The 24,128-nt window shown below is 39.4% G+C and overlaps 1 protein-coding gene across 1 annotated transcript; it reads right to left on the bottom strand.

The window, feature by feature from the left end:
• Positions 1-3,654: 3,654 nt before the first annotated feature.
• On the bottom strand, positions 3,655-21,144 carry FRG1 (FSHD region gene 1). The gene is made up of 9 exons (XM_083367035.1): positions 20,969-21,144; positions 19,946-20,013; positions 18,788-18,910; positions 16,789-16,843; positions 13,451-13,565; positions 11,517-11,621; positions 10,431-10,522; positions 9,047-9,157; positions 3,655-3,797 (listed from the first exon to the last, which is right to left on the bottom strand). Exons 1-9 carry the CDS (start codon positions 21,028-21,030, stop codon positions 3,761-3,763), a joined length of 768 nt encoding a protein of 255 aa, XP_083223161.1. The 5' UTR covers positions 21,031-21,144; the 3' UTR covers positions 3,655-3,760.
• Between the last annotated feature and the right edge of the window lie 2,984 nt (positions 21,145-24,128).

The following is a 24,128-nucleotide window of genomic DNA, read 5'->3' as shown; positions in this document are numbered from 1 at the left end:
AGGATGCACTTCTGCCCAGGGCAGAATTGCATGTCCTGAGATTATGACGTTATCATGATGTACACAACGTCATTGTCATGGTTCCAGCAGATGTAACTCTTCAAAGAACTTTGAGGCAGGATCTTTTATTAGAGTAGCATAATATTGGCACTTACATAATCAAAGCCAAAAACTGAATTCCCCTCTCCTGGACACATAGTATCAAAGCACAATTCCCTCCTCCAATTTACAGTCATAAATCACATCCCCCAATTAGTTTGAAGTGCAGGCTTCTTCTCCAGCTCTCCAGCCTGCCAATTCTTTATCAGCTCTGATTTCAATAACCTTGATTCTCACGCTACGTTCAGTGTTGTTATATCTAGCTGGACTCTCATTCACATCCCCGCTGCCCAGCATCATCTAACTTTAAAAGCGAAAGGTAGAAAATGGCTACATTTCCATCTGTTGTCAATGCAAAAACATCCAATGTTAGCAGCGTTGACATGGGTTCTACAAAAAGCCTATATTTAACTAAATTAGGCTGCATTTCCTGGAAAAAAAACTTTTGTGAAGGGGACCTAGCTTGCAGGTGTTGCTTCTTTTTGGAAGTGTCTATATTATGGAAAAGCTCCCTATTGGAAATCAACTTCACCCACATTTTTTTTAACTTTTCAGTAAACTTTGGAGAGCTTAGGTGTGATGACCCAGGGCCCTGAACGGAGACAAGCAGTCAGCTAGCAAAGAAACAGTTCTATAATCGCTGCCCAAGTTCTCCCAAAGCTCCCACAGAAGCTGGCAAGAGTTCAAGCAATGCACACACAAGCAAGACAGATAACAGAAAAACAGAATGCAAATAGTCCTTTTAACTCTCGGCTTGCCTGCAGTCTGTAAGGAAAGACTCAGAAATGTCTTCTGTGGCTGTGAAGCAGGAAACCGACCAGTCCGGATTTCAAAGTGACCAGATTAGACAAGAGCACAATTCACATCTCCAGTAGAACGTTTGTTCCCGGCAAATGCCCCACCCCACAGCATCTCCTTATATCCTAGGCCCCAGGTGTGCCTTGTGAAGCGGGCCAGGATGCTCTCCTCCTAAGCAATTGAGCCTGCCTCCATTGTTCTCTCCTCCTCTCCGATCAGGTGGGGGGGCGGGGCCTGCTCCTCGCCTGCACTGTGCCTTTCCTGTTGCAAACCTGAAGGGCCCTGCCTGCCTCAGCCTGCTCTTCCCTACAGTCCTCCGAAGCCACAGACACCCCCTCCTGGGCCTCAACAAAGGATTCCCCTGTCCAATTCTAGTGGTGGTGCTAATCTGTTTCTTATCTGGGGAGACAGCGTTGTCTGAAGACACTTCCATGGTCATGTGGCCAGCATGACTATATGCTGAGGTGCATGGAACAGTTACCTTCCCACTGAATTGGTACCTATTTATCTTTTCGTATTTGCATGCTTTTGAACTCCTGGGTGAGGGTCTAGGCCAGGGGTAGGCAACCTCGGCTCTTTTGACTCACGGACCTCAACTCCCAGAATTCCTGTGTCAGCAAAGCTGACTCAGGAATTCTGGGAGTTGAAGTCCGTGAGTCATAAAAGAGCCGAGGTTGCCTACCCCTGGTCTAGGCCATCTCACCAAAACAAATTGCTGTTACCAACTTGCCACAGGACTACTCGCCATGGCCAACTTGCTGCAGGACTACTTGCCGTGGGACAAGATTTACACCAATATTGAAGAAATGGTGGTATAGAATCATTAAAGATAGGATGCAAGAGAGACGAAATGAAATATGACAAAAATTAAAATGTGTTAGATAATTAAATTGAATTGTTGAATTGTCCCATGGTGAGATGACCCATGGCAAGTTAGCCGTGGTGAGTTGGCCACAACAAATCACCCGTGGCAAGTTGGCTGCAGCAAGTTGTCCCATTCCGGCTAGGTGGGCAGGAACTGGGGCAAGTTATGGGAGCTCGTCTCATTGCGTAGTGCTCGGGTCTTGGACCCAGGCTGTCAGCTTTCCAGCTGACAAGCTGTCTTCAACTTCTGAGCTTTTGTGCCCCCTTGGAAAGCCTATGGATAATGAAATAACGCACTGATTTATTAATATTGGTCTTTATGTTTAATACCTGCCACTATTTTCAGATTCAATAGTTTATTTATTTATTTATTTAGTTACATTTATATACCGCCCTTTCCCTGAGGACTCAGGGCGGTTTACAGGGAATTAAAAAATCCAACATACAAAAGTTAAAAACCAAATTAAAAAATATTAAATTGACCCTGTACTCTTAAAAAAAAACCCAATTAAAAATTTCTCCTCAGCCTGGGCCCGAGAGCTCAAAGAGCCAGGTCTTCAGGCCCCGGCGGAATGATCGGAGGCAGTTCTCAGCTCCACCGGCAGCTGGTTCCAGAGGGCAGGCGCTCCCACTGAGAAGGCCCTATCCCTGGGTGTCACCCGCCGGCAATCTCTCACCGGCGGCACCCTGTGGGAGCGCACTGGGCGAAGGGCGTTTGATGCCGGCAGGAGGTGTTCCCTCAAATAACAATACTATAATAATATTGCACTCAAACATCTACAATATAAATTTAAATACTTTTAATGGACCAGCCCTTGAAGAATTCTGGAAACTGTAACTGACTCAATTACAGCTGTTCTGGTAATGGTCAAAATACATTTCACTTCTTGGAATGCCGTATAAACCTCTTAATGAAATGCCATCTGCCTTTTAAGCCCAGTCCAGTGTTTAGTTTGATATATGACAGTTTACGTTGCTTAAGTATAAGTTAGCTGTGAACCACCTACTATCAATTAATATATCCTATACAGGTGGTCCTCGACTTATGACAATTGACTCCAAAATTTCTGTTGCTAAGACAGTTAAGTGAATTCTGCCCCAGTTTGACTTTTCTTGTCACAGTTGTTAAGTGAATCACTGCAGTTGATAAGTTAATAACATGGTTGTTAAGTGATTTCCTTCCCTATTGACTTTGCTTGTCAGAAGTTCACAAAAGGTGATCACATGACCTCCAGGACCCTGCAACCGTCATAAATGCACTTATTATATGTTTTATTGTGAGCCGCCCTGAGTCCTTCAGGAGATAGGGCGGGATATAAATCCCATCAATAAATAAATAAATATGAACCAGTTGCCAAGCATCCAAATTTTGATCATGTGACCATGGGGATGCTGCAGCAGTTTTAAGCGTGAAAAGCGGTCATAAGTCACTTTAGTGCTCTTCTAACTTTGAATGGTCACTAAATGAACTATTGTAAATCAAGAAGTACCTGTGTATTCAATCTTATTGGAGCATCCTGCATACCTTCAACATCAACAGCATATTCTCCTTTTGTAGTAGAGCTCTGATTTTGGACCTAGTATTAATATGGGAATATTACCTTCCTATAATATTTGGAAGAGGCTTTAGAACAATTTTACTTGGCTTGTAAAAGGTGTCAAAGACATTAATAGCATGGGGCTTAATTTTATGTATACTTTGACTCTTTTAAAGCCATACAGAGCCATTTGTTGTACTATGTATGAGATTTTCAGCCTTTGTGCATTTTTGTGCTTATTTTTTTTGATAATCTTGCAGCAATTATAAATGTAATGCCAATTACAAACATGAAGATATTAAATATATTAACACAAGGACTTACTTCCTAAAGAAATAGCAAGATCTTAGAATAATTGAGATTTAGTTTGACAAATCTGTTTTATTTTTAAAAAATTCACACACATCAACACAGGGACAGAGCTGCTAGCAAGGGAAGAAAAAAGTGCACCGCAGTTCTGATTATTTGCAATATCTATCAGCCTTCAGTTTTGATCTCCTAAAAAAGAAAGGAAGAAAAGGATGGATTAGAATGCTTGACATAATGCAATTGTGATTTAAGCAAAATCAATGGGAACTATTTCTACTAAAGCCATATCATTTGTCGCTGATATAAGTAGGAGTGTGCCAGATGTACCATTTTGAAATATATCAAATGTGAACTCTAGCAACATAAGCAAATTGGACTGTTGTGGGATTTTTGTCAGTAGTTTTGAGCTTGTCATGCTTCCAAAAAATACTTGAGACCGCTTGCTTTATTATTTATTTATTTATTTTATTTATTAGTTTTTATAAACCGCCCTTCTCCCGAGGGACTCGGGGCGGTGTACAGAGGAAGGAATGTATACAGATTGAACAATAAAAATAATAAGAAACACTAATGAAAACAAACTGGGACCCCAATTAACGCTATCATGCCAGGCCGGACTGCTGGAACAGGAAAGTTTTTAAGTCGCGACGGAAGGTACGGAGGTCAGGGGCCATCCGGATTTCGGTTGGTAAGCTGTTCCAGAGGGCTGGCGCACCCACTGAGAATGCCCTCCCCCTGGGGGCCACCAGCCGACATTCCTTGAGCGGTGGCACCCTGAGGAGGCCCTCTCTGTGGGAGCGCACAGGACGGTGGGGTGCTGACATTGGCAGAAGGTGCTCCCGTAGGTAGTCCGGACCCATGCCATGTAGGGCTTTGTATGTCATTGTTAGCACCTTGAACTTCACACGGAAGGCAACCGGAAGCCAGTGCAGCGCACGGAGGAGAGGTGTGATATGGGAGTATCGGGAGGCTCCCAAGAGTGTCCGTGCCGCCGCACTTTGCACCAGTTGAAGCTTCCGAGTGGATCTCAAGGGCAGCCCCATGTAGAGAGCGTTACAACAGTCTAGGCGAGAGGTCACAAGGGCATGGGTGACTGTACGTAAGGAATCCAGGTCCAGATAAGGCCGTAGTTGGCGAACTAGTCGAACCCGGGAGAAGGCCCCCTTGGTCACAGCTCCTATGTGGTCTTCCAGGGAGAGCTGCGAGTCTAGGAGGACACCCAGGTTGCGGGCCCTATCAACAGGGGGAAGTAACTTGTCCCCAATGTTAAGCAGTGGGACGTTCTGAATATCCTGGCTTGCCGGTACGTACAGCCATTCAGTCTTGTCCGGGTTCAGTTGAAGCCTGTTTCTCCCCATCCATTCCCGGACCGCTTTCAGGCAGCGGGACATCACGTCTAGGGCATCACTGATATTGTTTGGAGTTGAGATAAAAAGCTGGGTGTCATCAGCATACTGATGGTACCCTACTCCAAAACTGCGAATGATCTCACCCAGCGGTTTCATGTAGATGTTGAACAGGAGAGGCGAGAGGACCGACCCCTGAGGGACTCCGCAAGCGAGAGGCCTCGGGGTCGACCTCTGTCCCCCTGTCAGCACCGACTGCGAGCGACCCTGGAGAAAGGAGGAGAACCAACGCAGAACCGTGCCTCCCACTCCCAGTCCCCTGAGGCGCCGCAGCAAGATACCATGGTCGATGGTATCGAAAGCCGCCGAGAGGTCTAATAAGACTAGGACAGAGGAATGGCCCCTGTCCCGGGCTCTCCAGAGATCATTCATCAGAGCGACCAATGCCGTCTCCGTGCTGTAGCCCGGCCTGAAACCCGATTGGTACGGGTCTAGATAAACCGCTTCATCCAGGATCTGAGGAAGTTGGTGCGCCACCACGCTCTCAACAACCTTCGCAAGGAAGTGAAGATTGGAGACTGGACGAAAGTTATTCAAAGAGGATGGGTCCAAGGTGGGCTTCTTGAGGAGAGGTCTCACCACCGCCTCCTTCAAGGCGGTGGGGAAGTGACCCTCACTCAGAGAAGCAGAGATGACCGCTAGGAACCAGCCTCGTGTCCCCTCTCGAGCTGCATAGGCCAGCCAGGAAGGGCACGGGTCCAGTAAGCATGTGGAGGAGCTCAACCTTCTCATAATCCTGTCCACTTCCTTAGGAGTTACAGGATCAAATTCTTCCCAGATGACGTCGACAAGACTGTCCATGTCTTGTTCTTCCATCTCAGCCCAGTTGGAGTCCAGGCCAGTTCGAATCCGAGCAATTTTATCCAGCAGATATTGACCAAATTCCTCGGCTCGACCCTGCAAGGGTTCCTCCCTCACCTCTTGGTTTAATAGGGAGCGAGTCACCCTGAACAAGGCAGCCGGGCGATTATCTGCGGACGCAATGAGGGTGGAAAAGTAGTTGGATTTTGCCACCCTTATCGCAGCGAGATAAGACCTGGTGAGGATTCTTAGTCGCAATCGGTCGGATTCGGATCGACTGGATCTCCAACGGCTCTCTAGGCCCCGTCTCCGACGCTTCATCTCCCGGAGCTCCTCGGTGAACCATGGGGCTCGCTGGGATCTGCGCCGGGTCAGAGGCCGCAAGGGTACAACTCAAATATATACTCAAATATATATATATATTATGAAACATTGTGATCAAAATATTTAAAATAGTAATGTTTAAAAATCAGCATGGCAAACTTTTTAGATTATGCAGAGGAAGATGTAGATACGATAGTATATATTGCTTTTAGAGGAACAACATTAGTCAATGCTTTTGTTTGAAAATTACTGAAGAAAAGAGGAAAACCCAACCATCAACTCCCACAACGAATCCTCAAATTGGTTCATTACACGTAGTCCTCAACTTACAACAGTTCATTCAGTGACCATTCAAAGTTATAACGGCAGTGAAAAAAGTGACTTATGATTGTTTTTCATACTTATGGCTGTTGCAGCATATCCATGGTCACCTGATCAAAATTCAGATACTTGGGAATTGACTCTTATTTATGATGGTTGCAGTGTCCCGGAATCATATGATCATCTTTTGCAACTTTCTGAGAACCAGGTCAATGGGGAAGCCTGATTCACTTAACAACCGTGTTACTATTTATTTATTTATTTTTGGGACTTATATGCCGCCCTATCTCCCGAAGGACTCAGGGCGGCTAACAACAATAAAAACAACAATACAAAAGTTAAAAGAAATTAAATAAACAGCCCCAATAAATAAGTTAAACTAAACAATTAAAATTTAAAAAAAAACATTTTAAAAAACTAACTCAACAACTGCAACGATTCACTTAAGAACTGCAGCAAGAAAGGTTGTAAAATGCAGCAAAATTCATTTAACTGTATTGCTTAGCAACAAACATTTTGAGCTCAGCTGTGGTTGTAAGTCAAGGACTACCTGTATCTATGTTTCTTAGTGCATATAAGTTGAATTCTTGCTATTAGTTGCTAATTTTGTTGTTGCAAAAAGCAGAATGCAAAAGAACTCTGCCATCTTCAGCTGAATCAGTGGGTACTGTGAGAAATGATGGATAAAAAACTCTATACTAAGGACAAATTCCATCATATTTGGACACCAGTTATCAGATATTTAATAGGAGTTCTTTGATAGGACAAAATTTTGAATATAATTATTGGCTACATGTTTAAAATGTTTGGAAATCTTCTCAAAATGACATATATAACTGACATACAGGCACCATTTTTTTCTTTGAACTATAAAAGCAGTCTGCAAGAATTCCTGTCTTTGACTGTCTGCACTGTCATGCAGAAACAGCTGTGAGGGAAGGAGGTATTGGAAAAGAGAGAGCAAGAAGCTCTTTAAATAAATGACTATCAAAAAATTCAGGTGCCTATCCTAACCTTATGCTCTCACACCGAAACCCTCATGCACAGCAAAAAACTGAGTGCACATAAAATTAAGTCTAAAGCACTGATGTTACCTAGTTAGGGTAATGAATCATCTGCAAGAAAACAAGCAAGCTCAGAAAGCACCAAGGACCCCTGAAGTCTAAATAATAATAATGACAGTAATATATATTTAATATATATATTGAGCTCTCTGACCCAGGCTGAGAATTTTAACTGGGTTTTATTTTCAGGGATAATTTAATCTTTTATTTGTCTTTTAACTTTGTATTTTGTATTGATATGATTTTAAAATGTCCTGTAAACCGCCCTGAGTCCTTCGGGAAAGGGCAGTATATAAATCTAATAAATCTAATATTATTATTTATTATTATTAACCATCAGCTTATCTCAGATACTTAGGAAGGAGATATGCCTAATCCAGTCTAAACATCTGGCTGATTGTGCAACCAATGATAACAGTAAGTTTAATCATCACAAAATCTGGGTTCACAAATTGAGAAGTGCCACTTTGGCTAATTGCAGGTCACTGACAGGAGTTCCCACCCAAATTTGTGTTATGATAGCGCCAATTGACCTTCACTGATGGAGTTAAGCTTAGGCAGTAAGCTTGTGCCTTTTCCCCGGGGCAGCAGGCAGATAGGTTTTTTCCTAGCCTTGTCTAGGTAATTGACCTTTTTCCAGGCCCCTAAACACAAAGGATTACTTCCCTTAAAAAAAAAGTTCTTCCTCCCACCCAAAAAGGTTTAACTAACCATCTGTTCAGTTTTCTCACACAAGGTCTATCACTGTTGCCAATTTTATAAATTTGTATTTTTAAACTTAACGATGTTTAAGTAAGCTTAGCATACACCCAGAGAAAAAGGAAAGAATGAGAAAAAATAGAGTAGGCTATCTGAATGCTTTTTGTATAATGCTTTTCTTTCTCTTTTTTCTTTTTTTTATTGCATCATAACATCAAACTCCCTGCCACCCAAGATGAGTAACCTGCTTCCAAAGTATTAATTGCAAATTTCAGATGGAACACAAATTGAGAGAATTGTGCTGCTTTGTTTATAAGAGCCATGATTGTTTTATTGTTTCGAATATTTTTATTGGGAGGACTATTGTATTTAAGTTAGTGATATAAATTTAATAAATATAAATTAAGCAGAAAAAATTATATTTACTCTTATATTTGTATGTAGAATATTTTTGTATAAAATTTGTGCTGCACAAATACGTACTTACGGTAATTTAGGAAAAGCTACACAAGACCCTCTATCCTGTAGTTAAGAGAATGATTGCTTTGTGATTGTTAATTAGTTTGGTTTAAATAATTTGATCTAGAGGTTAAGACACCACATTAGAAACCAGGAGACTATGAGTTCTAGTCCTACTTTAGGCATGAAAGATGACTGGGTGACTTTGGGCCAGTCACTCTCTCTCAGCCAAATTCACCTCACAGGTGGGGAAATTATGATGAGGAAAGAATATTGCTATGTTTGGCACTTTGTATTATATATGGTAAAAAAGAGATAAATAAAATAATAGTATATAAATAAATAAGTATATAAATAAGAGTACCTGTCCAGCAGTGCTTCATGGAAAGTGCCTTCTTTCCTAGCTTTTTTCAGAATTTTACTATCTTCTTGGCTTACTTTGAGTTTGTGATCTTGAAAACTCTGAAACTTCTTCCTAGAAAATAAAACACAAATGCCTTTGGCATATGACCTATAAAGCCCTACATGGCATGGGTCCGGACTACCTACGGCAGCACCTGCTGCCGGCGTCAACTTCCCTCCGTCCAGTGTGCTCCCACAGAGTGGGCCTCCTCAGGGTGCCTCCGATCAGAGAATGCCGACTGATTGCCCCCAGGGGGAGGGCGTTCTCTGTGGGTGCGCTAGACCTATGGAACCGCTTGCCGGTTGAGCTCCGGATGGCCCCCGACCTTCACTCCTTCCGACGCGATCTAAAAACCTATTTATTTGAACAATCTGGCCTGGTCTGATGGGTTTGGGGTTTGGGTTTTAGCATAGTTTTAATTATTGTATTATATTGGGCATAATTATTTAATTCTTTTTAACTTTTGTATTTTGTATTTCGATATTTATTGCCCTGTACACCACCCTGAGTCCTTCGGGAGAAGGGCGGTATAAAAATTTAATAAATATAAATATAAATATATATTTTCTCTCTACTGGTGGTCCTTAGTCGTTGACTCCTGAGAGATGGAAGGCAAAATATAGACCACTGAAAAGCAGGAAAAAAAAATCAGAATAGTTGGGTGAATTCTCATTGTACAGAAATTTTTTAATAGAATAAAACAAGTCTTGTAAAGATTAACTTTTCCAAGAACTATAGACTATAAAGCATCCCTTGGCACAGAAAAATAAGGAAACTGGAGTCAAGTCAGGGATCAAGTAAAGAGTCAATAGACTTGCTTGTCCTCCTAACTGTATAGATTATACAGTACAAGGACAGAATTAAATGCAAACCAGAATAGAAGAAGAAATCTTACAACATGTACTGCAGTTCTTAACTTAGGAGGATTAGCAACATATTCCAGAGAAGGCAAGTTCCATGATTTAATCAAAGGGATTTAGTATTGGGAGGAGTGTTGAACATATGTGCATCAATGTGTAGAACAAACCTATTTAAGACATCTTAACAGTAAAATAGCTTAAAACAATCCACCCATTTATGGATAGACCCCCAATGATAAATCTTAAGATAAGTTGATAAAAAATATCTATTTTGCATTTAGCTGCAAAAGTTTTTATTTTGTTCTATGAAAGCAAGTTGTTCTTCAAAACCAAATCTGTCCTATGTTCAGTTTTGAGCCCTAGCAGCAGCTGAAACATATTTATTCAGTCATCTCAGGTCAGAGTTCTTGAAAAGTTTTCACCAAAGGGAAAATATCTTATTATTACTAGTGAAAATACAACCTGCTTGTCTTTATGATACATACACATAGTTGATCTCACAATGCTTTACATTTCCTTTATCTTCCTCAGAAATGTCATCTTTTTGTTTGGCTTCTCTTTCTGTACATGTTCTGATCTAAATGAGGAAAGAAAATTACAGATTCTGAAAACCCCAACTTCAATTTTATCTTCCTTTCTGGTATTTTTCATCCAAGTTTTCCTATTCAGGTTCAGTAATCCTAAGTATGCATCAATCTGTGAAGAATTTGCTTTGATAACATCTCACAATAAAGCCCTTAGAAACAAAGCAGCTTTTACTCCAGGTGATACATCCCATGAGTGTTGGGCTCCTATTGCTCTTAGCACACTGGAGAAAAAAGACTTGCATAATCCAACACATCAAGATATGCTAGGTCAGGGGTAGGCAACCTCGGCTCTTTTATGACTCATGGACTTCAACTCCCAGAATTCCTGAGCCAGCTTGGCTGGCTCAGGAATTCTGGGAGTTGAAGTCCATGAGTCATAAAAGAGCCGAGGTTGCCTACCCCTGTGCTAGGTTGTGTAAGACTGATTGAAGGAAAATGGATAGCAAGCATTTAGTTTAAAGTCATGATTGTACAACTGTTCTTCCAGCATTAAGTCTTAAACATTGTTGCTGGGACAGACAGAGCCTTTTGCTATGCAACTGCCTGAATATTTTCTGATTTTAAATATTTCAGGATTCCATCAAGGCATAGGATTCTATCAATTCTGCTATATAAGCCTGTACCTTAAATAAAGGGGGAAAAAAACCCTTTAGCTAAAGCTATTTCATCTAAAATTGCTGAGGATCCCATTTTTCTCTCAAGCAAGTACTAAAGTTAAAGCCAATTAAAATGGGCAGCCTAAATCAGATGAGAAATTTTCCTTGTCAGGGTTGCTGAAGAGCAACTGATGATAAGAAATGGTGTGTGTTATAGCCAAAATGCCAGAAAGGATACATGTGTACCAATCATTTCTTGTAACCATGACCATCTCTGAAAAAAATTGAGATTTTTGTGAATTAAGTGATAAATTACAGGTTTCTGCATTTGTTTGTTATTTAAGCACTGCTTATAGGAGTATCTGCATTTACAAATCACAAGAGTTACCTTTATCATTTCATCATTGTCTGCTGTTTTACTTTTGGCTACTATATCACCTTCTTCATTACAACTGATAAAACAGCTGTTGGCTGCTAACAGAGCCATTTTTCCCTGCAAGGGAAAGAAAAAAACAAGTCAAATTAGTAGATTATTTGCTTAAGGTTCACAGGCAAGATTTAAAGCAGCTTATTTCTTCAAGAAGACATTTCCATATCCATTAATTCCAAATCCATTAATGTTATTTTTAATCCTGAACATGTATGCATGTTCATGGATTTTGGATCCATAACCATTGCCCCCCCCATTTTATTAGTGTTACAACACAGCATTTTAGAACACTATTACAAATTTAAACTGAAGTTTACATTCAACAAGTTGACAATTATTTTCAATAACACACTTTTCCAGGTGTCAGAATAAAACAGCCACTTCAAAAAATATGTTACAATAAATGTTCCAATAGTGTCAGTAACATAAGATGTCCTCTTATTACAGAATATATTATTTCATCCATTTAGCCCAAGGTGAATCCACACTTTTGTGATGTTGAACTCTATTCCTAAAGAGAGATAGGTAGGACTGCTTCCATTATTCACTTACAGTAAAAGACATTTGTATATAAGTATTTCTTTGACAGTTTGTGCAAATCTCTCTTCCCTGGAGTTGCGGGAAAATGAAAATATCTTGTAAATGGGCTACTGAGGAACAGAATCTTGACGTCTAGTTTGATTCATGAGACAAGAAGTTTGCCAATCAAGCCCATTATAATCTTCCCTACCTGAACAGGACTCTTTGGCTAGTCTTCTAATCGTGTGCTATTTGATCTGATGTAACTAAAGAGGGTATGGATTGAACACATTATTTTATTTATTGTTCACATGTTTTTGTATGACCACCCAACTTGCAAAATGCAAATCTGTGTAGGTAAAATAGGATTAAAAGCAAGAAAAGATAACCAGCCAGAAGTGTGAGATCACAAAAGAGAAAATACAACTGAGCTCACAAACATATTCATCTTCCCAATTACTTATTACAAAATCAGTCCATCTAAGATCCTGGTCTAATCCTGAGGGAAGAACCAGGATTTCAAGATCTTATGGAAGGCCAAAAAAAGTTGTGGCCATCTGAATCTCCTGAGCTATGCTATAGCAAAGAGAAACTCTTGCAACAGAGAATGCAAGAGTATTACCAGGACATTGATACTTAGACAGTACCTAAAGTACACTCACCTAGGTACATTTCACTGGATGGGCACAAACAAATATTGGTGGTCCATCAAATAGCTTGTCCTTACGTCATGAAGTGTTTTATAGATGGTAATCAGCCAATATATCAGGGTTGGGAATCTATAGCAACTTTAAGACCTATGGACTTCAACTCTCAGAATTCCTGAGCCAGACAATCCATTTCTTCCAAAGCTTTCTGAAGCTGCAAACCAACCACATTCTCTATAACTTTCCATAAAAAAGAAAAATTAGAGACAAGACAAAAATTGTCCTGCAGGGTTGGATTTATTGATAGTTTCTTGAGATGACAGACCATTGTCTCTTTAAAAGCTAGCAGATCTCCACTTGCCCTTGAAAAAAAAAAGGACACATTCATCCCTGCCTGGATCCAGAACCTTGATGAACCAGAAAGGCTATGAATTTAATAACCATGTGGTTGTACCTATAGTTTTGAGGATTTGTTCACTTCCTCTCTACTGATAGGCTCAAGCCCTTCACAGGTAACTCTGCTAGACCATGCCTCAGTCAACTCCAAGAGCTGCACAGCGAGTCAGGCTCAGAGCAAATCACCGTGACTTTATCTGACACATCTGATACTCTGAATTCTCTTCACAAATACAAAGTACATCCTCTTTTTAAAGATACATTGTTTATTTATTTATTTTATTTATTATTGGGACTTAAGAAGGACAATGAACATTTTAGAATACTTGCCTCTTGAAACACAGGCTCCCACTGCTCCCTTGCACCTATTGCATCGGAACGTCCAATTACAAGCCCATCTGAATTAATGCCAAGGTATTTTCCATACCCTGATTTCAATGCAATTCTGAAAGAAAGAAAGAAAGAAAGAAAGAAAGAAAGAAAGGAAGGAAGGAAGGAAGGAAGAAAGGAAGGAAGGAAGGAAGGAAGGAAGGAAGGAAGGAAGGAAGGAAGGAAGGAAGGACACCTTATTTGGGGGACTGATAAGATTAACACTGGAATTAATATTTTTTAAAATTGTGTTCCAGATTACTTGTGGTTGCAGAAATACTTATAAACTTCAGACAGGGCTTAAGAGCAGAAATACAAATGGTGAAGTTCATATACCACATTTAGCCACAATGCTATTCGCTTGATTTTGGTCTAACATGATGTGTGAATCTTTTATTGTGGTTTGTAAGTAATGGCTTAAAGAAAGTAATGTATAGTTTGGTGAACTAGACATTAGTTAAAATAAGCCATAAATAGCAAAATGGGTGAATTCAATTAATAAGTAGCATTATATAGTTATGGCTGTTACTGTTAATAATAGCATCTATATGCTGCCTTTTCTTTGGGAGTTTAAGTGAATGGTATTTGTAGCATTTTCTTTTCACTGTGTTACCATGAAAAAAATAGTGAAGTAGTTTCTGCTAAGAAAGAATGACAGCAAAAAGATACTATGATTAAATAGGGATTTGAATCTGGGTTTTCTCAAATCCCAATTGGTTTTAAGAACTTAGAATGGTCAATCTAAGACCATGATTTGATCTTAGATTGACCTTTGTAAGTTCTTAAACCCAATTTTCCTATTTGTAGCAGAAACAGAATATACAAGGTAAAACAATAAAGCAAGTATACTTGTTTTATGCAAATTGTATGAGGAAAGGTGTCATCCTTCTCTCCAAACGGAACATGAGCATATGGAAATGTGGCTAGAAGAGGAGGTTATGTAGGCTAACCTTCCTTCCCCTGATGACATATCAAACCAGCCATTGCACGATCTGAATGAGTCTGAAGGGGCTCTAGTTCGTATAGTCTTTGTTTTCCTTTCATGTGGAAGACCCCCATGTATACATCCTACATGTGCAGAAACTGCACAATTGAAATTTTTTAGCAGTGAACCTAACCTATAGGATCTCCTTCATGTGTTATTTCTTTTTTTAATTTTTTATTAGTTTTTAACAATAACAATCTCCGGTTGTCTTCTGGGTATGATTCAAGGTGCTAGTAATTACGGTACCTTTAAAGCCCTACATGGCTTAGGCCCGGGGTATTTGAGAGACCACCGGCTGCCATTGTCAACCTCGGAGCCCGGTTCGCTCCCACAGAGTCGGCCTCCTCAGAGTTCTGTCGGTTAAGCCTTCTCTGTGGGCACGCCGACCCTCTGGAATGAGTTGCCTCTGGAGCTGCGGATGCCCCCTACCTTCGGTCCTTTCGCCGTGACCTGAAGACATGGATGTTTCAACAATCGGGCCTGAACTGACTATGGTTTTAAGTTTGGTTTTATGGGGTTAAATTACTATGTATTGAACATATCTACTGTTTAATTCTTTTTTAAATTTTGTATTTTCATGTTCTTTTTTAGTTTTTATTGTTGTGAGCCGCCCTGAGTCCTTAGGGAGAAGGGCGGCATATAAATATAATAAATCAAATCAAATCAGTGCCTGGTGTACAGCATGTTATCTTGGTTTATATATTTGAGAAAGAAAAAACAAAAAACCCCACAATATAATTAACAGTCAATGACTACATTTGATAATGCCATAATTAGTATATTGATTATTAATGTTTCTTTGATCTTCCCTTCTCCTATTTGTATTTTCCTTCAACCTTAAACAAATACAATTCTTAATATTTTCAATATATAAATGATTATACATTTTTTCATATTTATACAAATAGTGATAACATCTATGTATAACATTTATCAGTTTATATTCTTATAACCATATTAGTTCACCATGCATCCCATTTTCGTGATTTTTGTTTAAACTTAATTTCCCCTTTTATTCAATCAATTCTTATCAGTCATCAGTTTTCTCAATGTTAATCATCTAGATATCCATATTTTTAGGTACACCATCCCAATATTTTCATATTTCATATATTATAAAATTACTGTGCTTTTTATCTATCTTATAACATCTGGCTATAACATCCTTTCTGATCCACTTATATTTCACTTATATTTTATAAAAGTTACATTATGCCAATATTTTTACATTTCATATATTGTAAAACATACTACATTACTTAAATCTCTTAACCCTCTTGTTATAGGGCCCCTTTATATTCAGAGTTCTCTATTCTTTTAACCATATTCAAACAAGTTTACTCATGTAATACTTCATCTGATAGGGCGAATCAAATCTCTTGAATCTGTCTCTAGCCTTCTTCTTTTGCCAAATAGCTTTCCAAGTTGATATATTCCGCTTACCCGGCAGTTTCTATGTTTTTGCAAGTACTGTTGGGAATACAGAAGATAGAATAGGTAGGATATATACTTTCTGTCTCCCAAACTCTGATGATTCTCCTGGGAATTCTATGGTCCACTCCATTTTTATTGTTATATCAAAGTCTTGTAATTTTTTTCCTGTTTGTTTTGGATCATAATGCTTTTCATTTGCAATGTTCTTCCAATTTGTATTCTGTTATCTGATTTGTTTGTTCATTCACGATCTTTTTCTGGGTACTTTCCAAGAGGAAATGTGTGCAATGTTACAACAGATACAAATGACAATAGACTGAAACTATGAGGAAATCCAGAACAACTCTGACAACATAAATAAGCACATCGCCAATCTAAATCTACAATAAAAAAACCCCTTCATATGTTATTTCAATGTGCACATGCAGTGATTCTGTAACTCCCATGGACATATAAAAATGATATATGTTAATTTCTTAGAGGGGAATATTATTTCTAAACTATGCTTATAAATGCCATCTAGGGAGAGATAATACAATCTATATGTGGTAATCTTCGCTCCTTCCGACGCGATCTGAAGACTCACTTATTCGAACAAGCCAGTCTGGCCTGATGGGGGATGGGTTGGGATTTTACTGTTGTTTTTAATATATCTATTTATTGTTTTAGCTTGGGCATTGTTTAATTCTTTTTTTAACTTTTGTATCTTTGTATTTTATATGTTTGCCCTGTTCACTGCCCTGAGTCCTTCGGGAGAAGGGCGGTATATAAATAAAATAATAATAATAATAATAATAATAATAATAATAATAATAATAATAATAATAATAATAATAATAATAATAATAATAAAAAATTCAAACTCCAAGAGAAAAATTACCTTGTATCTGACAGCTTGATTGCAGTGAATTGTTCAGGAGGACTAGGGCCTTCATCTATTTTTTTTTTTTTAAATAGACAGTTCAATCAAAATTTATTTACCATCTAAGGCCGAAAACAAGAAAGACTAGCAATACAGTTAACTATAAAAAGGAATTTAAAAAATGAAAAAAATTCTAACAGACAATGTCTACCAATTTAAAGTTAAATTTACCAGTTAAAGCACTATGCTAGAAACCAGGAGAGTTTGTGGTTGTGGGGAAAATAGGAGGAGGAAAGAGTATTAGGCAAGTTCGTCACCATGAGTTATTTATAGAGAGCCAGTGGTATTGTGGTTAAAGCACCAGGACAAACCAGGAAACTGAGTTCCAGTCCCACTTTAGGCATGAAAGCCAGATAGGTGACTGTGAGCCAGTAACTCTCTCTTAGCCCAGCCCACCTCACAAGGTTGTGGCTGTGAGAAAAATATGAGTAATTATTAGGGATGTTCACCATCTTGAGATTTATAATAATAAATGTGGGATTAAAAATTCTAAATAAATAAAATTATGGAGGACAAGATGGTTTGTAAGTACTAATAAAAATTTGTCAAATATCTTTGAGGTTTCTGAAGAGTGGCCACACAGGAAAAGGGAATGGTTTCCTGGATGTAATGGCAATTAGAACTGTTAACAATTGTAAATACAAAGTATGATCAAAATTCAGGGTTCAACAGGCATTTTTTTATAGCTCATATCAAACAAATTCTACCTCCAAGTCTGAAAAGAAACAAGTCTGGCTTTGAAATGGGAGACTTATATATCTACCAATTGGTGCCGTACTAGGCAACATCGCAATCTGGGCCAAAATAAATAGTCTACATAGGAATGTAGACTACATAACATGTTAAAGAAGTATCAAGCGACAGTCCAGGGAAGAGAAGCAATTGAGACAAGACATTGGCTCTGTCATTTTGGATCTCTAGATTCTCAAATCTTCTCTTCAGTTCAGCCAGGGTTTTATTTAATTACAAAGCAGGTAGTGCAGACAAAGTGAGACTATGGTATGCCAAATCATCAATCATTTGTTCTCTTAGGTGGAACTGAGCCTAAGATGAGATGGTCTAAGGAAGCTCCCCGACAGACTTGCTTCAGCCAGAACCAAAGACAGCAAAGTTAATCAGACTACAAGGGAAATGCAGCCTAATTCCAGTAGTGTTAGAGAATTGGAAGTTGAATAAGGAACTAGTGGCAGGATTTCCAAGAACTGTCACTGAATTGCTTTTAAATTCCATATGAATATATAACTGAGCACCAGGTAGCATTCAATCTAGAACTTTGGCTTTAAATAGGTTAGTAGTTGCTGTGAGCTGGAGAATTATTTTAACAATTACTGATACAAAAGACCCAGAGAATTCACTAAGGACATTAGAAAATTAAAAGTTTATTTTTTTCTGATATTTTTCACTACCTATACCTCCGTATAATTTATAACAATAACAAGTAGGACTGGTTTTGCATCATGAGATATATAAACACAAATATGGCACCTACCTAAAAAGGCAGGATGTGGGGTAGCCGAAAGGGCAGAGTTGGGGTGGTGGTGGTAGGCAGCTGCAAGGAGTTGAAAGGAAGGCATTCCCTTACTTTGGAAGAAAAAGGCTCTGGGCTAGGAGGAACCAAGCCAGGAATGACTTAGATCAGGATGGGTTTGGGCTAACGACTGATGGAATTTGGTTAATGATGGCAACAGAGACTGCCAGGATTGCCGCTGCTAAGCAATATGGCACATAGCATCCCATTTTATGATGGTATGTGCCACATACCATCAGCCCCAATTTTGGTAATGTCAAGCTCTATCTGTACTTGGTTCTGTATTCTTTTGATGCAAGTGGCATGTTAAATGCAGGTAGCAATCTGGACACTACTTTGGCTGTGTTTCTAAGATTAATTTATCATACATTTGTTATCACTGGGAAAAACAGAATGATTACTCTTAATATACATAGATGTGATACCAACCTTTATGTGGAGCTCCAAGAGTAAAGAGGCCATTATCTAGAGCACTGATATAGGTTCCAAAACCCATCTCTATTGCTACAGTGCCTGTGATTTCACCAAAATTGGTTACCGTCCACCAGCCTTCTAACGTAAGAGAAAACAACACAACAATAAAAGAGCTGATCTCTTATTTCTTAAAATGTAAGGGATTATAATTGCTTAAGAAATATTTTGGAAATGTCAAGCAACAGCTTTTCTTTGTAAAAAAAATATTTTAAGGAGAGATCAAAGCTAATGCCCAATCACAGCAGTTAATCAACAGCCTCAATTAAACACATTAACTCAAGACATGTCAAACACAAGGCTCAGGGGCCCGCGAAGCCATTCTGGAAACAGTGAGGGAAAGGCCCCCACTGCCTTGGCCCTGGCCCAGAGACCCTCCTCCTGCCAGAGACCCTCAGATCTGTCCCACTCCTGCCCAGGCCCCCCATAGGCACCCTTGATGCGAACGATGTAGAGCTGGCCACACCCACCCAGTAGGCCATATGCACTCTAGCCACGCCCACCCAGTAGGCCACGCCCACCCCGGCCATACCCATCCGGCCCCCTGAGGGCAACCGCAATGCTGATGCGGCCCTCAATGAAATTGAGTTTGACACCCCTGCATTAACTTATTTATGGGATATCAGATTTAGACTGCAAATCTATGGGAGGCCACAAAAACACATTTCCCTGTATCTATTCTTCTTTATCATTTTGTAATCCAATAATGAAGTGTTTAGCGTTAGATGTAGAAATTCTCTTGCCACAGCAGCTGAAAATAAACATGAAGGATAATATTTACTATTGCTAGCTGTGGACTTCATGTCTAAGTTCATAAGTTAGATAGCTTGAAGAATTGAGAATTAGAATAAAATGCTGTGATTGTTATACTCATAAAGTTATCATAAAATATGGAAAGTGTAGACACAGTTCTGTGACTATTTTCATTATGCTCAGACTCCAACCATCATAATAGGCTTAGGTTCTATTATTAAAGTCAAAACATGATATATTAACTGTTTAAGAGAGGGAGGTTTGTCCCAATCAGCTAGAATTTCAAATTTATTTAAACATTAACCTTTATTTGGTTCCTAATTAAGAATTCCCATAATTTTTTTCCATAAAAAAATCACTTACCAACTATATCAAGCTGAGCTTCTACATCCTCTTCTCTTTTACGTTTTTTATCTTTATTTTTTTTCTTACTGAAAGAAAAAATGGACATTTGCATGCAATAGATAATTCTAACCAATTTACTATTGCACATTTCTTTCTTAAATGACAGCAATACTCAACAAAATAGCAAGCACATGTCCAAGATAAATGCTGAAATTTAGAACTAATTAACTGAATTTTTTATCTAGGCAAGATTCCCCAGAATCTCACATGTAAAGAGAAAGGCTATATATTATAAATCTATCCTGGTTTCTTTTGAAACTATACATAAAGTAGCAGAACAATACAGAGGTCTTTATATCCTAGCCTCAGTCACGTCCGTTACTATCCTAAATATAGACCACCGGACAGTAGCTTAGGTTTATCAATAATTCAAATTTCATTTCTATAAATATTGCCAAAATATAACCAAAAACAAATTAGGAGCAAAAGGAATTCCAATGTAATTTACTATAGTTTACTTAACAAGAGGCTATAAAAAATAGTTGGCTGAATTTAAACTCTACTAAAGCTTAAGCAATACTGTGCTTTCTTTTGAGCTAAAATCTGATTTAGGAGAAATAATCTGGTGTAGTGGTTAAAGCACCAGACTAGAAACTGGGAAACTGCGGAATTCTAGTACTGCCTTAGGCTAGAAGCCAACTTAGTTGGGTGACCTTCAGACAGCCTTTTTTTCTCAGACTTAGGAAGGAGGCAGTCACTTCTGAAAAACCTTGCCTAGAAATCTTCAGGGATTAGTCCAGGCAGTCAGTCGCTAGGAATCAAAAGATTGACTCAAAGATACACACACAAATTGAAGGATACGAAATGTACTATTAAATCCCCCTTTAAAGGCAGCGTTAATTGCATTTTTTTCAGTTTAAAAAATTGCAGTTAAAAAAATACACCGGATTTTAAAATTTGTTGAAAACCACACAGCCTCCTTTAATCCCAGCTCCATCATCTCTTTCGTCACTCCACAATCCCGAGGGATAATGCACTCACCTTTTCGATTTCTCCCCCTTAAGAACCAGTTTTGTTTTCTTAACGCAAGAATATTCCGCCATGTCGCTGGCGTAGTACGGAGGCCGCACAAGGACAAACTCTGCCTTTCGTTCTTCTCGCGCCTCTACGAAGGCTGTGAAGGCAGACCTTCGGGCCTTTGCGGGTCTTCGGGCTGAGCATGCGCACTGCAGGTTCGACGCTTCTTACCCGACGAAGGGCGCCTGCTCCGTTGAGCTTATGCGGTCTTCCCTGAAGCTTAAGAGAGGAAGCTGTTTTCATATTTGCGATCTTGTCAGCTTCCTCCTCTCGTCTAACGGTCTCACTAGGGAAGCGAGGCAGATACCACATGTTTCCTGCAAAAAGCTAGTTGATCATTAAATAATAACAAAGGGATCTTTGGTGCCATTTAGACATCATTCTGGATTTTTGCAGGTAGCCCCTGGCGTAGGGGCAGCTGAACTTAAACCCCGGCGTCTTAGTCATCTTCCTAGGATGCTTCCATACCATCCAGAGATTCCCATCCGTCTACCCTAGAGCCTGGCTAAAGAGCCAGATATTCCGGGAGGCTAAAAATGTTGGGGTCTGACCTACCTGATGGTCAGGGGAGGGCATTCCACAAGGATGTCTGGCGTTTGCTGCCTGGGTAAAGTAGTAAACTTTAATCACAATGGCTGTTTCGCAGAGACTGAAGCAAAGGAGGGGGAGTGACAGCACATTTTTTTCTGTTTTGTTGTTGTTTGCATACTTACTAATGATCCAGTAAATGGTCCAGCATGTTAGCATTAAGTCCTAGAAATGAAATGCAGCATCTCTGGATGATGTTCCTCTGGCCCCTCTTTCAAAACTGGCTGATACCTTTACAAGTTACAGGAAACCCAACTGCCGTATTCTTGCAAAGTGTTTGCTTTGTGGGGGTTAAAGAGAATATAGTTCTGCTCAAACAGAAGTGGAGTTTTATTCCAGATTCTTTGAGGCTTTGGCAATGTTCCTTTGGAAAGTGTCACAGCTTCCTCCTTATTGACTTCCACAGATGCTGGATTGCTGATGGAAAGAGCAGAAGAAAGAGCATACATAGCTGTTGCTTCTTGCTATGCTGTGGCTTTTGCCTCCTTTAACGATATTTGAAAGTTTCTCTCTACCATCTTTCTTCAGAAATAGGACCCCCTCCCAACCCTGTTTTTTGATTTTTCCAACTTTTTCCAGCAGGTGTTGCTGTTACTATAAAAATCTGGAATTGGAAAAGAAAAAAAGATTCACACTGTAGAGTGTTTTTCTTCCACCCCAAAGAATTATTGAAAGGAATTATGGCATTTATGCTCAAGCCATTCACATTAAGAGTGACTTAACATTATTCTAAGTGCAAAGTTCTAATTAATTACAGAATTGCAGTATAAGGAATATTAAGTAATTTAGCACAATAATGGTTATATTACATATCATGGAGCCTTGATGTTTCTTAGGAAATGAACTAAATTTGCCTGAAGCGTAATAGTATGTATGCTTTCTTTCAGGCCTGGTTTAAGGGGTAAATGGGTCCATGATATATATAGGTGCACTGGACCTGGAACAGTAGAAAGATGGGGCAAAACTATAACAGTCTGTCTCCATCATTCTGATCATGAGAGAGCATCTTGTGTTTATCTCAAACCAATGAGATTTCCTGGAAGGTCAGCTGCCTCTGGCTACTTCAGATTGGGATAGTGGAGTTTTTGGCTCATTTGCCAATGTGGCTCAGTGTTAGGCCAGGCAATGCAGGTCATTTTCCTGAGGGATTTTATTGTATAGTGTGTCCAATATAAGTGTAGATCAGGAGTGTCAAACTGCTGGCCTGCGGGCAGGCTGCATCATGGCAAAACTGCGCTCACCCCATTGCCGGCAATGGAAAAGTCACGATATGTCACGTCACGTCACATGACGTTGCGAGTGTCACACCCCTGGTCTAGATAATCTTAGGTTATTCTCTGGATATTCCATTCTGAATACATTTTATTTATTTATTTATTTATTTTAATCCCATTTATATCCCGCCCTTCTCCGAAGACTCAGGGTGGCTTACAATTTAAGCACAAACCAATGTGCTTAGCAATAGCCTTCATTCTATGTATATGCCTGCTTTGTAGGAATCCATTGATATTAATGTAGGACTGAGTGTTTAGGTGATTGCTTCAAATGTATTCCATTACTACACCCTCCCAAATTTCTTAAACTGGGCCTGCTTTCTGGAAAAACAGGATGATTGTGACTGCTGTGCAGCCACAATAGGGTTGGCAATGTTCTACTGTGCAATCCATTCTCCTTCATATGGAGGAAGAGTTACACTCAATACAATTACTCCTCAAATTATAACCATAATGGAGCCTGCCCATTAAAGTTGTAAGTTTTAATGGTTCTGAAATGGGTTGGTCATGTAACCTAGCAGTTTCCAACCTTTCTGGATTGGCAGACAGGCAGAAGCAGCAGCAGGGGAGAGGGAATGACTTTGCGTGCATGCGCCACTTTCACAAATGCAGAGTCATGCACACATTTGCCCACCACTGTGATGGCCCAGTTCCGAACATGCCATGTAACCAACTCAATTTTACGGGGGTTTTTTGCAGTGTTTGTTAGGCAAACTGTGATCATTACTATCAGAGCAGTTTTGTTGAAAAGTGGAAGTAACCACCAGTTTTTGTCAAAACAGTTGTAAAGTCCGGGTACATGACTGCAGTGCTGAGCACCCAAAGTTCAGTCAGGTGACCAGAGGGAGGGGAGCAACTGTCAGAATTTTGGTTAGTCCCCTTTTTCAGAAAGTCTAACTTCAAACAGTTGCTAAGCAAGTTATCATAAGTCGAGAACTACCTATAGCTGACACTAGTGTCATTGGAAGCTAACTATGACCTTTAAAATAGAATTGAGAAACTTTTGCAATCTAAGCAGAGAAATCAACATAAAAAGTGCCTGTTTACTACAGAAAGGCTGAAAACCTTTTAGTATATTGTGGCTCCCAATCTTAGAGGTACGAAGAGCAAAACAAGTCATTCTAAATCTCTAAATCTCTCTTTTTTCTCTTTATTAGATTTATAGTGACAAGAAAAAAAATGATGGAAGAACTAGGAAGAAACCATTAAATATTTACAAACAGTAATAGGAATGTTGAGTTGACCTTGGGAATAGAGAAGGA

The sequence above is a fragment of the Vipera ursinii genome, assembly GCF_947247035.1.
Source record: "Vipera ursinii genome assembly, chromosome: 7".
Lineage (NCBI taxonomy): Eukaryota > Metazoa > Chordata > Lepidosauria > Squamata > Viperidae > Vipera > Vipera ursinii.
The sequence above is the reverse complement of the archived record's forward strand: the minus strand, read 5'-3'. Positions and strand labels throughout refer to the sequence as shown.

Coding starts and splice junctions, on each gene's coding strand:
- FRG1 (XM_083367035.1), bottom strand. CDS start 21,030: ATGGCGGAATATTCTTGCGTTAAGAAAACAAAACTGGTTCTTAAGGGG. Junction 16,844..18,787: donor TCTTGGAGCTCCACATAAAG/GTTGGTATCACA, acceptor AAAAAAAAATAG/ATGAAGGCCCTAGTCCTCCT. Junction 10,523..11,516: donor ACAATGATGAAATGATAAAG/GTAACTCTTGTG, acceptor TTCCTCATTTAG/ATCAGAACATGTACAGAAAG.